This window comes from Crocodylus porosus, unplaced genomic scaffold (assembly GCF_001723895.1).
Source record: "Crocodylus porosus isolate Cpor-Errol unplaced genomic scaffold, CroPor_comp1, whole genome shotgun sequence".
In the NCBI taxonomy this organism is placed as follows: Eukaryota; Metazoa; Chordata; order Crocodylia; family Crocodylidae; genus Crocodylus; species Crocodylus porosus.
In genome coordinates this window covers 9,302,380-9,316,958 of record NW_017728907.1, presented here as the reverse complement: position 1 = coordinate 9,316,958, position 14,579 = coordinate 9,302,380, and the positions used below count along the sequence as shown (strand labels likewise).

The 14,579-nt window shown below is 40.8% G+C and overlaps 1 protein-coding gene across 2 annotated transcripts in view; it reads left to right on the top strand.

The window, feature by feature from the left end:
- TROVE2 (TROVE domain family member 2) overlaps nucleotides 1–12,175 on the top strand; it is a 22,714-nt gene extending 10,539 nt beyond the window's left edge. For both annotated transcript variants that reach the window (XM_019530708.1, XM_019530707.1), the window contains exons 5-9: nucleotides 76–213; nucleotides 1,839–1,955; nucleotides 4,754–4,867; nucleotides 8,185–8,331; nucleotides 9,735–12,175. In XM_019530708.1, the coding sequence (XP_019386253.1) occupies nucleotides 76–213; nucleotides 1,839–1,955; nucleotides 4,754–4,867; nucleotides 8,185–8,331; nucleotides 9,735–9,887 (669 nt within the window). In that variant the 3' untranslated portion in view covers nucleotides 9,888–12,175. The remainder of the gene's footprint in view (nucleotides 1–75; nucleotides 214–1,838; nucleotides 1,956–4,753; nucleotides 4,868–8,184; nucleotides 8,332–9,734) is intronic.
- Nucleotides 12,176–14,579: the final 2,404 nt, after the last annotated feature.

Here is a 14,579-nt window from a genome sequence, read left to right as displayed (position 1 = left end):
AAAAAAAAAAAAAAAAAAAATTACAAAATTCTGTGTATTTTTAAACCTAGCCTTTTTGATCTGTTTTGCATGTAGGCTCGAATACATCCATTCCATGTTTTGGTTGCATTAGAGACCTATAAAGGAGAACGTGGATTCCGGGGCAAGCTTCGGTGGTGTCCTGATAAGGATATTTTAGAGGCTCTTGATGCTGCATTTTACAAAACATTCAAGGTAATGGCCCATTTGTGAGTAACTCTTGTTAAAGAAATTGTAAGACTAGAGTATTTTAAAACATCATAAGTTTTTGGGGTACACATGCACTAAGGGTCTAGATTTATGACCTAAAAATGTTAGTGTAAACAAGAAGCAAACAGAGCATGTAAGCCTCTATAATGAGAGACATTTACCCAGTCTCGAAAAAGAATAAGGATTAAAGTATACTAATATACTTTATGCTAATTTAGGTTTCATGTTTTTGTAGCTTACTGTGAAGTAACAGTTTTACCTAACGTAGAGGCTGTTACTGGTTACCCACCACCTAGTAGTGAGGTACAGTAATAACAGCTGGCACCTGATTTAACTTGCATAAGACATGTGTTATGCAAGGAACAATCTTGGGTTTGATCAGGTTTGTTCAATTTTAGCAAACCTGACTAAAACCATTAGAAAGTATGCCCTTACTGCTTTGTCAGTTCCTTTTTCTTCTCAAACTGTATATGGGTTTGAAATAGAGGTGCACCCATACGTCGGTCCCATATCAGATCGGCACAGATATAAAGAAAATTGACAGCATCAGCAACAGGCTTTTTTTGGCTGATGTGGCTGATAATGTTGCTGATAAATGCCCAGTGAATGAGCCCCACCGCAGCACAGCATGCAGGCATCCAGGAGCGCAGCTTTGCAGCGTGGAAAGCAGCCAGCTCCAGCTGGTATGTCTTGTGAGGGAAGCGGTGTGGTGGGGGCAAATCGAGGTCCACAGTGAAGGAGGCGCTGGGGCAGGGGCAGGCATTGCACAGCTGGCACGGGGTGCAGGACAGAGCTCTGAGTGGCTTTTCTGGTGGGAACTGGGGGGGTATGGCTCCCACCACTGGGCACCCCGTGGGGGCATGTGCCCACGCATCTGCATGTGGGGCGAGGACGGGCTGCCACTGGGAGGGGGATTTGGGGGCACTACGGTGAATGTGGAGGTGGGCACAGCTGCTCCTGTGTATAGCTCCGCTTCTAGTGCCACCGCTGTCCACCTGGAGCTTAGCCCACTGGGAAGAGCTTGGCGCTGCCCTAAGAGCAGCCCACCATCACCCCATGTACAGATCCAGAAGCATGCACCCCCCCATGCCGTCCTGGGGTGTGCACAGTGGTAGGAGCTGCACCCTCCTTGCACTCCCAGACATGGCACTGGTGGGTCTGTCCCGCCCAGCCCCACCCTCTCTCTCACCGTGAGGGCCTCTCTCTGTCCCCCCAGTGCGTCTTCCTTCACCCCTTTTCCTCATAACAGACTTACCAGTCAGACACCTTTCCCCACGCTGCCTGGCTGCAAGTCAGAATTGGATCATTATTGCCCGCTATGGCTGGCTAAAAATTGGCCATTGGTATCCGCCCAAAAAAATCTCTATTGGTGCACCCCTAGTTTGAAAGGTTAGAGGGATTTTTTTTGAGTGACAGGCTATCTAGTATCTGTTTTAATAGCTGTGGGTTTGTTTTTTAAAACAGATTGATATTACTCTAAAAAGAGAGGAGGAAATAATTTGACTTCCTCAATTGCTTTTAAATGTATTGATGGAGTAACTTAGTTGAGGACGAAAAATTACATATATATAGCAAAATGAGGACTTATGGTATTTCTTTTTCCATTCTAGATGGTAGAACCAACAGGAAAGCGCTTCATACTTGCAGTTGATGTCAGTGGTTCCATGTCACAGAAAATTCTTGGTAGTGTGTTAGAAGCTAGTACAGCTGCTGCAGCAATGTGTATGGTAAGAAATTGATTAGTTGGATTAATTGTCCTGAATTCTTTACCATTCATAGTCCAGTGTGCTGAGGTAGTTCTCATTGCTCTTCTTACTTTTAAAGTTGCCACTAGATGTTTTTACCTCACAGGGGAAATCTGTGCTTGATGTGCTGAAAGTGGCTCCCATACCAGCCCTCCTGCAGGTCCTTTTATGCCCATGAGGCCATTAGTGAACAGATTCAATAAGAGTAAGCATTGTACTAAACTGGTCCCTACCATAATCTGGCAGTCTTCAGGCTACTTTTGTTTGTTCTACTTATTCAGGCTACTTTGTTCTATTTATTCTAATCCTTCCTAATATCTATCCGAAACACCTCATCAAATATCGCCTGGGCCCAAATAATTCCCTACCCCTGAATTAATTGGAATTTTAACATAGGAAGCCCGAGAGCTGTCTTTGAGGTAAAATTATATAACCTCTTGTTTTTTAAGGTTTTAAAAAGTTTCCCTCTTGTTTTTATGGGATGAGTTAAAACCTGTGCTGAAGGATTTTTTTTCTGTGCCTGTTGGAGGCAATGGTTCTGTTTTGCCTCTCTTTTTTTGTAAGTTTGAACTTTAAATTAGTTTTGTGTTTAAGTTACAGAATTTTTCTGCATTTAAAAATATAGTAGTTTCTCTTAAAGGGTGAACAAAAAAAATCAAGTTTTACTAATGGAAGCTAAAAGCTAAGTGTGCGCGCGCTTGTGTAGAGAGAGAGTGAGTGATTAGACTTCCCATTTATTTATTTAAGATCTTTACAGGATGTAGAAGAATGTGGGGAACTTTGAAAGGCAGCATTGAGTCCAGGTATTAACCTTGCTTTGTTAGAAGTTGGTTGATCCAGAGGGATTGAAGTACACTAGTGGAGTCTCTGAAAACATTTAAGTCATAGAATCATAGAAAGTTAGGGTTGGAAGGGACTTCAGGAGGTCATCTAGTCCAACCTCCTGGACTAGTCATCTAGTCCAACCTCCTGCTCAAAGCAAGACCATCCTCAGCTAGATCATACCAGCCAAAACTTTACCTTCAAGGATGGAGTTTCCACCACCTCTCCGGGTAACCTGTTCCAGTGTTGTACTATTCTCCTAGTGAGAAAATTCTTCCTAATATCTAACCTAAACTTCCCTTACTACAACTTGAGACCATTGCTCCTTGTTCTGTCATCTGCCACCACTGGGAACAGTCTAGCTCCATCCTCTTTCAAACACCCCTTCAGGTAGTTGAAGGCTGCTATTAAGTCCTCTCAGTCTCCTCTTCTCTACACTAAATAAAAAGCCCAGTTCCCTTATCAAAAGCCTTGCTAAAATCAAGGTACACCACATCCACCAGTCTTCCTGCATCCATGGAGCCAGTCACCTCATCATAGAAAGCAATCAGGTTGGTCAGGCATGACTTGCCCCTGATGAATCCATGCTTACCTGTCCTAATAACCTTGTTCTTCTCCAAGTGTTTAGAAATGGATTCTTTGAGGATCTGCTTCATGATTTTTCCAAGTACTGAGGTGAGGCTGCTTAGTCTGTAGTTCCCCAGATCATCCTTCTTCCCTTTCTTAAATATGGGCACTATGTTTGCCCTTTTCCAATTATCTGGAACCTCTCCTGGTCACAATGAGTTTTCAAATATGATGGCCAATGGCTCTGCAATCACATCAGCCAACTCCCTCAGCACCCCTGGGTGCATCCTATCCAGCCCCATGCGCTTATACACGTCCAGCTTTTCTAAGTAGCCCCTAACGTGTTCTTTCACCACAGAGGGCTGCTCACTTGCTCCCGAAACCATGCTGCCTCATGTAGCAATCTGGGAACTGATCTTGTTTGTGAAGTCTCAGGAGAAGAAGGCACCGAGCACTTCAGCCTTTTCTGCATCCTCTGTCGCAAGGTTGCCTCTCCCACTCAGTAAGGGACCCACAGTTTCCATGATCCTTCTCCTGCTACTGACATACTTATAGAAACCCTTCCTGTTACCCTTCATATCCCTTGCTAGCTGCAACTCCAGTTGCACTTTGGCCTTCCTGACTTCATCCCAGCATGCCCGAGCAGTGCTCTTACATCTTTCCTAGTTATTTGTCTAAGCTTCCACTTCTTATAAGCTTCCTTTTTGTGATTTAGTTTACTGAAAAGTTCCCTGCTCAGCCAAGGTGGTCTTCTGCCATGTTTGCTAGAATTCCTGCACATTAAGGTGGTTTGTTCCTGTACTCTCAGTAAGGCTTCTTTGAAGTACAACCAGCTCTCTTGGATCCATGTTCCCCTCAGACCTGGTTTCCCAGTGCATCGTGCCCATGAGTTCCCCGAATGAGCTGAAGTCTGCTTTTCTGAAGTTGAGGGTCCTTACTGTGTTGCTTTCCATCCTTCCTTTCCTCAGGCCCTTTAAAGCAGGTGAATTCTTCCTTCACCCCTTCCCCTTGATGCTCAGAGGCACCTCCCCTCCCCTCCAGACACCAAGGAAAGCAGCAGTGTGGTAGGTGAGGGAGGGGCAGAAGGGATGGGAAGAAGACATGCCTCTTACCATGAAGGGTAAGAGGAGTAGGATTTAAAAAGTTCCTGGAGGCTCTTGTAGTGCTGGCAGGGAGAGTTGGCATTACAGGGGATGCAGACACCCCTGCAGTGTGGGTTGCTGCTCCTGTGCCCTCCTTTGGGATATCTTATGTCCATCTCTGCTACTTCGGGCTTGGGTTTGCAGCATGTCCATATGGTAGATGTAATTTGGTATTTGGGTGTTTTGTGTGTTCATTAGACACTAATTTTAATGGCTAAACATGTACATGAATTTTTTTATTATTCCTAGGTCGTTGCACGTACTGAGAGAGATTCCCATATTGTTGCTTTTTCCGATGAAATGGTCCCCTGTCCAGTGACAGTAGACATGACATTACCTCAAGTATTAGAGGCAATGAGTACAGTATGTAAAAACTTTTACTTCTGTTGTAGTGTGGTGGGAGTGGTGATGATGATAAATTGTTTCTTCATTTTTGACAATCATGAAAATGGCTTAGAGGTGCACTGCTGCATCGGTCCGTATTGTATTGGCACCAACAAAAGGAAATTTGACATTATCAGCAGTCGGCTTTTTTCTGGCTGATGTGACTGATAATTTCACGGATAAATGCCGCATGTATGCACATAGCCGCAGCATGCATGTGGCCAGGAGTGCAGCCTCCCAGCCTGAAGAGCAGTATCTGGCTGGTAAGTCTGTTGTGGGGGAAAAGGGTGTGGGGGGCAGACCGAGTTACCCCCACGGTGAGGGAGGGAGTGAGGCTAGGGCAGGCGCTGCTCAGTTGAGGTGGGACGAGGCACAGGACTGAGTCGACAGCTTGTCTGGGAGGTGGCTCCTGCTGCTCCCCACATCCTCACAGGAGGCAATGGGGGCATGTTGTTGTCCGCAAAGGGCATACAGTGTGAATTAAAACCAGTTCAGAATCTTCTCAGGGGATAAGGCACAACACCGCATTTGTTAAAATGTAAAACATACAGCATGAAAAGCATTAAAAAAAAACGCAGTAAGGTTATCCGCTTCACTCATTTCCATACATATTCATTCATTCATTCATAGAAAAAACCAAACATACACACAGGTAATTAGACAGTCCTGAAAAGGTTAAGGTGTTACCAAGTTCTAAAGATGCTCGTGTTAGTCTGGTGGCCAGCCAGACTGACCATGAGGAATGGAATCAGGTCTTGCTGGATGTGTCCAACACACTTTCTTGCAGGTAGACAGACCCAAAGTCTTTTCTTTGTTTTCGTTCTTCATAGTGATAGCTGCCCATGCAAGCCTATGGATTCCACTGAGTCAGACACGAAGGTCACCTTCCTTGTCCTGCTGGCAGGCTAGGATAGGTAGGACGTGATCTTCCAGATTTGCGGTTTGCAATCTTTAGGGGGGTCATAGCTTGTAGTGTTCAGCCATCAGGGTGAAGGCATAATTTAGTATTTGGTAAGCCTTGACTGCTGACTCTACGTTGTTGCAACCTTTAACTGTTAAACCACACAAGGCTATTTTCACCTGTTGTGAGAAGACTGTCTTCCTTCACATTGTCACATACATACATCATTCATTCTTTCATTACCTCTTGTCAAACATGCCAGACATACCACAGACCTTATATAAGAATTTTTATTATACCAAATTTAAGTTTTAAAATCATAAGAGCAATAGGTCAAATATATTTATGCTATGCAATAGGAAATTTAAAATAGATGGTTAATTCCAGAACAATAATGACTGATTAAAGTATTATGGGAAGTAAGTCGTAACAAGATTAACTTTATCTTAAGGGCTAAATAATTCATTATAAAAGATAGCAATATAATAAGCAATTATAGCTACTGCAATACAACAGTGTGCCCTCCAGATCTGTGTGTGGGGCAAGGGTGGGCTGCCTGCTATGCACTTGGGACTGTGGCTGCTCTAGTCTCTTCCCACTGCTTGCTCTCGGGACAGGGTATGCAGTAGTGGTGCTGGGAGGTCGGGGTACAGTGAATTCTGGGGTGGCTCTAGCCCCACCCTTTCGCTCCTCTCTCAGCACTGCAGCCACTGCCCACCTTGCTTGGCCCAAGCACAGGCACCGTGAAGAGGCTGGAGTAGCCTAGGCCCTGAGCCCAAAATGGGCAGCCTGCCTTTCGCCGTGCACAGATCTGAGGGAGGCATGTGCCCCCCCTTGCGTCTCCCTGGGATGCATGCAGCAGCGGAAGCCACACTGCAGGTCAAGCTGCCATCTTCATTCCATGCCCTGCCGTACCTGCACCTACCTCGGCCCTGGCCCACTCCCTCCCTCACCATAGGGGCCTCAATCTACGCTCCCCACACCCCTCCTCTAACAGACTTACCAGCCGGATGGTGCTTTCTGTGCTGCTGGGCTGAAGATTGGTAGTTGGATCGGAATCAGCCATAGTTATTTTCATAATTAATTGTAATATTGACTTCAATCTATGGGGGGGGGCAGTGTTTATAGATAGGAACCTACCAGATTCACAGCAGAAGTGGAGTATACAGCAGCTCCTTTAATCTTTTATGTTTCCCCCATGTGCCCCTTTTCGTCCTCCCTCCCCCCTACCATTGATTGGCAGAGGGGCCTCACTGCTCCCTCTTGATCGGCAGGGAAGCGAAAACCATGGTTTTAAACATGGTGTGGTTTTTGCCTCCCTGCTAGTCAGCAACAAGGATCAGGGCACTTGGGCAATCAGCGGCGGGAGCCGTAAACGGCGCCGTAGTTAAAACCACAGTTTTTGCTTCTACACCAATTAGGAGCTAGATGCAAGCGTGCCCCCTTCACCAGTCAGCAGTGGAGGGGCGCATGAATTTGGTAGGTCTGTATTTTTAGAATATTATTACCTCCCTGCTGTGCCCCTTCTTTGGTATATCTCACTTAGTTTATTTTTACAACATGTCCAGTAAATTAGATAATTTTTTCCATGTCACTTAGCTCTAAATAAATTTGAGATGAGTAGCTTATGAGTAGCTTAAAAAAAATGGATGGAAGCGAGGTAAAATGGATGGAGGAGATGCAGGATATTTTTGCATATATTGTTACTCAGAACATAATATTTTTCAAAGCAATATATAAACAATTATCTTAATATTTTCAGTTCTTTATAATTGCAGCACTGTCCTAAGTCTTATTTTTTCAGTGCTACTACATTGTACTTTAAAATGTATAGCATATATATTAGGCTGAGGTAAGTTAGCACTTCCTAAGTTCCACCTAATTCAGTGAAATGACCTCATTCACTGCAGTGGAGTTATTGGCTTCCTAATAAGTAGTCAGATTCTAAACCTCAGTCCTGCAATGTAATTTGCACAAGTAGACTAGAGTTTCATTAACATCAGTGACATGCATTTTGCATTGCAGGGTAGAACCTATTATGTTGTTCTTTGGGAAGAGAGTTTCATGGACTGTTTTAGTCATGAGAAGTTGTTGCCGTTTTTTAATTGTTCTTGCTATATTAACTTACTGTTTTACTATACTTTGTTTCTCTGCTCATTTCCAATTTGTTTGTCACTAAAGGAAAAAAACCCTTTTAAGCTCAGTTTATCAAGTGTTACATATTCTTTAACATATTTATTTCTATAATTGTGCAGTTAATGTCAGTAGAAAATTGGTCCAGTGAATGGTACCTTTTGTAAGTAGAGTTTGGGAAGTTTTGTTTTTCTGTTGGCAGATTGCTATGACATTTCCAGAATTTTACAGTGCAGTTCATAATATTTGTATGCATTTTTAGATTGAAATGGGTGCCACGGATTGTGCTCTCCCAATGATATGGGCTGAAAAGACTAACACAGCTGCTGATGTCTTTATTGTTTATACTGATAATGAGACATACTTTGGAGATATTCATCCTGCAGTTGCTTTGAGGAAATATAGAGAGGTAAATATTCTTTCCTAAAATGATACTGAGCCAATAGTTAATGAAAATGGTGTTCAGAGGATTCTTTTAAAGAGAGGAATATTTGTGGTTTATGTAAATGTATTAGGCTTTATATTTCTGAAAAAGTATTAGAGTCTGTATACACTGAGGCAGAAATTAACAGCACTACTTACAAACAAACATATTTTTAAAAAACAATAAGGACTGGAATTACTTGCACGTGATTTTCCATTATCAGTATTGATGGCCTGATATTAATATCCTGCATTTAAGTTTTTGTAACAATAGTTAATGTATGTAGTATTCAGTGAATTCATAAACTCCTACTGCTACATGCTGAGAGTTCCTTTTTGCAGTGGGGATTTTCTACAATGCAAAACAAGTGAAATTCCGGTTTTCCTCCCTGCTCTTGCAGTGGAACTGAATGTGTTAGCAGAGCACAGAGCAATATACAAATAGCCACCCGAGTGAAATTATGGGAGACTGCAAAGAAAGTAGTGCCACAGGAATGCAAATCTATTGAAGTCGGAGTTTATTTTCCTTCCAGAAGGGAGGCTACTGAAGTTATGAGCTCTGCATGCTACTAGTGCTCAGCAGTTCTGCTGATCTCATGAGATCTGACAGTTTTCTCCACCTGATCCCACTCAGTGACATTTCACTTAAAATGAATTGAAATTAAAGAATAACTTTTGTAAACATATTCCCATGCAACAAAACTTCATTCAAATTCTGAACATAATTTTTTGATATTCCACATTACATACCGTATACCTTTGTCATTTTAACACTTTGTGCTTTTATGCCACTGTTACACATAAGGGTGTAAAAATGTTTTACAAACACAGATATATTAGGAGTTACTCTCTATATCCTTGTTAAGTAACCATCACTCTCTTTCATGCAGGTGTGTGAAACTGAGATGGGTATTTTGAACAACCTGCCCAAACTAATTTAGGATGCTGGTGGGAAAGGACAAATTTGTGGCTCCCGGAGTTATTTTTTTAAGACATAAATTTGTTCTTGCCCACTTGATATGACGGTCATGACTGATGATAATAGACCCTTAAACATTTACGTTTTGTTTAGACTGTATTTTATTTCTACATTAGATGGCCTGCTTAGAAGTACTTTTATAAGGTTTATACCTATCTATATGCCTTCTGTGGTATTTAAAGGCAACATATTGCAGTTACCTCAGTTTTATTGATATCAGACTGAGGTCTGGTTTAAAAAAATACCAAGGGCCAGATTTTGAACTCTTTGCTGGGGGAATCTCTAGCTTTCATCAGTGATCTCAGCTTTGCTGGTGTAAGGACAACATAACTGATTTCCAGATAATTATTAATTTGCTGTGTAGGTATACATTCTCAAAGTGTTTTATTTGCTTTCCTTTCTGCCTCTAGAAGATGAACATTCCAGCAAAACTGATCGTTTGTGGAATGACATCAAATGGTTTTACCATCGCAGATCCAGATGATAGAGGCATGTTGGACATATGTGGCTTTGATGCAGGAGCTCTTGAAGTTATTCGAAACTTCACTTTAGATTTGATATAATTCCTGGATACCTATTACCAGTGGGTCCATTGCTGGCAATAGATTTCACCCTGGGAACTACCAGCCAAATGAACTGTACTAGAAGATGGTACATGATTCATGTATAAGAATGATGTTGCCTTCTAAAACAGAAATCAAAAAAAGCATACAAGAATTTTCTTTTTTTTCTGTTGCATATAAGTTAAAAATAACTACACAAATTCTGCTAATACTAGCTACTGGGGTACATAGTATATGATTTAATTACTTTATAGTTTGCCAGTACTAACATGTTTTTCTGTCCTTGTAGACCATTTTTCTTTGTAAGAATAAATTGGTGAGGACACTACTGGTATTGCTGGGTTCAAGGAGGAAGGAGAAGTAGCTTGTTTTGATGGCTCTTGTAAAGGTGTCTGTTTAATGAGGGGTTTTTCATGTTTGTATTTGAAAAAATTAAGATGCAACATCTCTATTCAATTTTGAAAAAGAAATATTTTCTGAGCACACTTGACCATGTTACTGTGATTTGAGTACAAAAATACTTGTCAAATTTTATATGGACAAAGTAAAAGTGACAATTTTGATTTATCTTTTCTAAATAGATTGTGATTTTTGATCTTCTAGAATGAAATCTGTAACTATCTGGTAAATTGAAAGGCAGTGCTATGGATTGCAAAATTAATTAACACTGTTGTAAAATTGGCATGCTTTGCAGGAAATAGTACAAACCCTTGGTAGTAGAGAAAAGGTCCCTGAAGTTGTTTAGGTTGCTCATCTGATGTGAATGTGCTGAAGTTTCGGCAGTTTCTTAGTGACAAAGATGGACAGAGACCCTAGAATTAGCATTACCCTGAAGTGTGATCATAATGATCAAAACGAACTTCACTGCATGTCTTTCTTCCTCTTGTCTCCCACCCCCTACAAATGTGTTGATGCTACAGAAATAATCATCTTGAATAGTGCTTTGCAATATTTAAAAGTGACCTTTCTTCTCTGATATTTACTGATTAGATTGACTCAGTCTAACTTTTTAAAAGTTTCACTTCTTAGTGACCGATTCTGAGACTTCTGCATTATATAGCTACCTTGTTCACAATTCCGAAGTCTGTCTTGTTTAGAAATTTGATTGCCAACTAGATTTTTAAACTTTCTTGGGTTAAGAAACACGCAAGGGAGACAATAACTGAGAATGTCCCAACTCTGTCTTAGAGGAGGAATGAATAATGTGTGCATAAATGTAATGAAATGTTTTTTTTGATGTCACATACTAAGATACATACGGGATTTAGTCATAGTTTTACACTTTCCCCTAAATTGTATGACCATGTTTCCTACTAAGGGTGATTGTTTTAAAAGCTGAATTTGTATTTAATCTGAAAATTATTGCAGTTTATAAAAATAATTTAATTATAATAAATACTACATCAAACTTTGTTGCTGTGCTACAAAACATGCTCTTAAATGTAAAACATGTTGCAGTTTAATAGTAAATTAAATTCTTGTTGCTTAACTCATTTTCATATGTTTAAAATATAAAGAAATGAGGGTTAAAAATAGTGTTTTGCAGGGTGAGCTGTCTTTCATCTTAAGATATTATTTAACATTTATAGCTACATGCCCCATGCTTAGTGCTTCAGTTTGTGAGATGTCACTGAAGACATCAAACCCCACCTATTAATATGCTTGACGCGGGATAAATCGGGATGGTGAGGAAACCCACTGGCATGAATTTGTACACGCCCATTGCCTGAGCTGTTTTTAAAATAATGGTATTTTGAAGAACTGCCAGTTGAAACAGTGGCTTTCCATCAAAGTGAATGAGTTTTTGTAGATTATCAATTAGTAATGCCATAGGGATGGGATACAATTTATAGAATGCAGGACCACTGCTCATTAGATTACATGTAAACACCCCCCCCCCCCAAAAAAAGAACTAACAAAAGAAACCCCCCCCGTTACCTACATAGAAGGTCAACAGTTGAACTAACAGTTCAGTGCAGTTCTTTTGCAAACCTGTGATAACTAAAAAGATTTGACTGAACTAATGGCTTTAGTTACAGATGAAGAGTAAAGAATTAACTGATTCGGAATATTTGAAAATAGTCCAATTATGGAATACAAACCCTTGGATTAGACACGCCGTGTCAAGATAAATTTTCAATATAGCTGATAAGAAATTCAATTACACTATGACTATTATTATTATATTTTGGAGAGAGATGTACGACATTCCGGGTCATAGTAATGCAAAACATGGTGACTAGATGGAGTGAATAATATGATCCTAAGCTTGTTTTCTCTATTTAAAAGATGCAAATATAATACATTACTTGATTTTTACTTGGTGTCGATTGCTGTGACATGGAACAAACTGCTACAAATAGGACCAGATTGCTCCCTATATCCTACTTTTGGCAAAAGAGCAGGGGTGAGGAGGTTTATTGCTTCCTTCCATGGAAATGGTAAGGTTTTGTATAGCAACACACACCTTTTGGAACCATTTAGACACTGGGGCTGCTTACAGGCATGAAAAATGAAACAAAACTGAACAGCCACTTTACTTTACTTTAAAGCGCAGCATGTGCCCAGAAGAGGCAGTGTGTTTGTTGGACCTGGCTTACCCAATGGCTGTATAGATCGGGTGCTTCAGCAGGGCTTTTTGGCACTTCTCTCTAAGAGCTGCTTGAATCAGCTTTCACATAAAAACACCAAAAAACCCCACTGAAGCACCTGATTTATACAAGTGCTGTGGAGCAGGGTCAAACAAACATACTTCCTCTTCTGGTAACGCTCTTTTTTTTATTATTCGTGTCTGTCAGTGCCCTAGATGAAGCAGGTTAGAGTTGAAATGGTTTTGCTACGTTTGTATCGTTCTCTCTTTGTTCAAGTGGAAGAATCAAAATGTAGCAGCAGCTGCCTCTGTGAAAGGGCTGCATATCTGTCCCTGTGCCAGTCATCCTCTGTTTCCCACCCACTTCTTCCCCCACCCAGGAGATTGCTTGAGATCCACAGACACCATGCCTCTGGTAGGAGCTGGGAAACAATGCAGAGAGGCTGGTGTTAGGTGAACTCGCTTCCCTCCCCCACGCTCACCCCAACATTTCTGTAGCAAAAGAGGCAAAATTGAAGCAAATGCTGGCAGCACATGTACTTAGTTCCTTCCCTCTTCCATAGTTTGGGACCCTCAAAACTGGGGGCATAGGAGAATGAAGCTATATATTCCTAGGATCACTACTTCTCATTTTGTTGGCCAGTTTTCTTTTAGGGGACAACCAGCCTATGGAACAAAACAACATTTCTATCATTACCTTCTTTAGTAATATGTCCAGGTACCTAAGAATTTATATTCTGCAGAATGAGTAGATCCAGGTAACTTGCACAGTAGGGTGTGGGTGTGTATGTAATTAATTTAGTGGTTAAAATATAAAAAATGTAAATAAAATATGTGAACTAAAGGCACAATTAGAATCATATTACTTAAGAGAAAACTACTGAATTGTCTTTTCACCAAGAGGTTAATACTGTATCATTTTTGGAGTGGTGGAACATTTTGTTTGTTTGCCTAAAGGCAGAACAAAGTGCAGATTTATAACAATGCAGTGAGATACATAAGAGTAAGAGGTTAATAAGAGTTAGTTGAAGTTAAGTTCAAGGTTATTGTGTGGGGGGGGGGTTCCCTGTCCAAAGCCAAAATATCTTGATGCTTGTAGTAGGCCAGATACATTGGTTTGATTTCCTGCTGTCTATTACATGATTATTTTCAGTTGTTCTCAGTCTCCACTCGCTGGTCCTAGATTTATTGCACTACTATTTTACAAAGGATATCACAGCAAAAGTCTTGTGTCTTGAGAGGGGAAAAGAAGAAAGAAGCATACTAAACTGGTATAATATCAAGAGCTTCTGGATGAGGAAAAGAACCTTATCTATGGATCCATTACTGTTTTGAAGCATTTAAAACTTCTGGAAATAATCATGAATAAAACCCCGTGGGCAGCTCTTAAAAGAAAATTTAGGGATTAAAACCCCACAACATTATTTTCTAACAGCATTTCAGTTCCCTTTGTTTAATCTGTAAATGGATTTAAGATTTAAAAAACAGCTTGGTCAAAAATTGAGAATTTGTGCAAGGAAGGGTTGAAGCTTTAACAGAAAGAATATGAGATACATAAACATGTAACAAAATGTAAGCAGTATTGCTGGTTGGTTACCCAAGCTCCTGAGAGGAAATTGGCCATCTGAAAATAACTATTCAGGGATGTAATGAGGGCAGTCTGATAAAAGTTCAGTAGTCCTAATAGGGCCCTTGGTGTCTAAAACAGCTCGTAAGTCCAGGTTGTAGATATAACCCATGAACGTCAAGCCTATAAACTGGCGTAGTCTTAAAAATGCCCTACAATACAAACCATCTACTAGTGTCGATTTAAAAGATACGCATACTTTTTTTGGTCAGGCTTTAGTCTCAATGGCAGTGGCTTTGACTTACCTAGGTAAGGTAGGTATGGAGCTGGCTCCTGTCAGTTCAAACTGACTGATTCTGATTTGAAAGCACTGATAAAGAAATACATAACCCTATAGCACTGCTTACAGAATCACTTCTTTTAGAGAAGAACCACACCATACATGCCATATCATGTTTAGATTGTATGAGCATAACCAGGCTTTATGCCATCCAAAAATATGGGCGCTTTTTGCTGCTGTTACTTTCTATAGAAT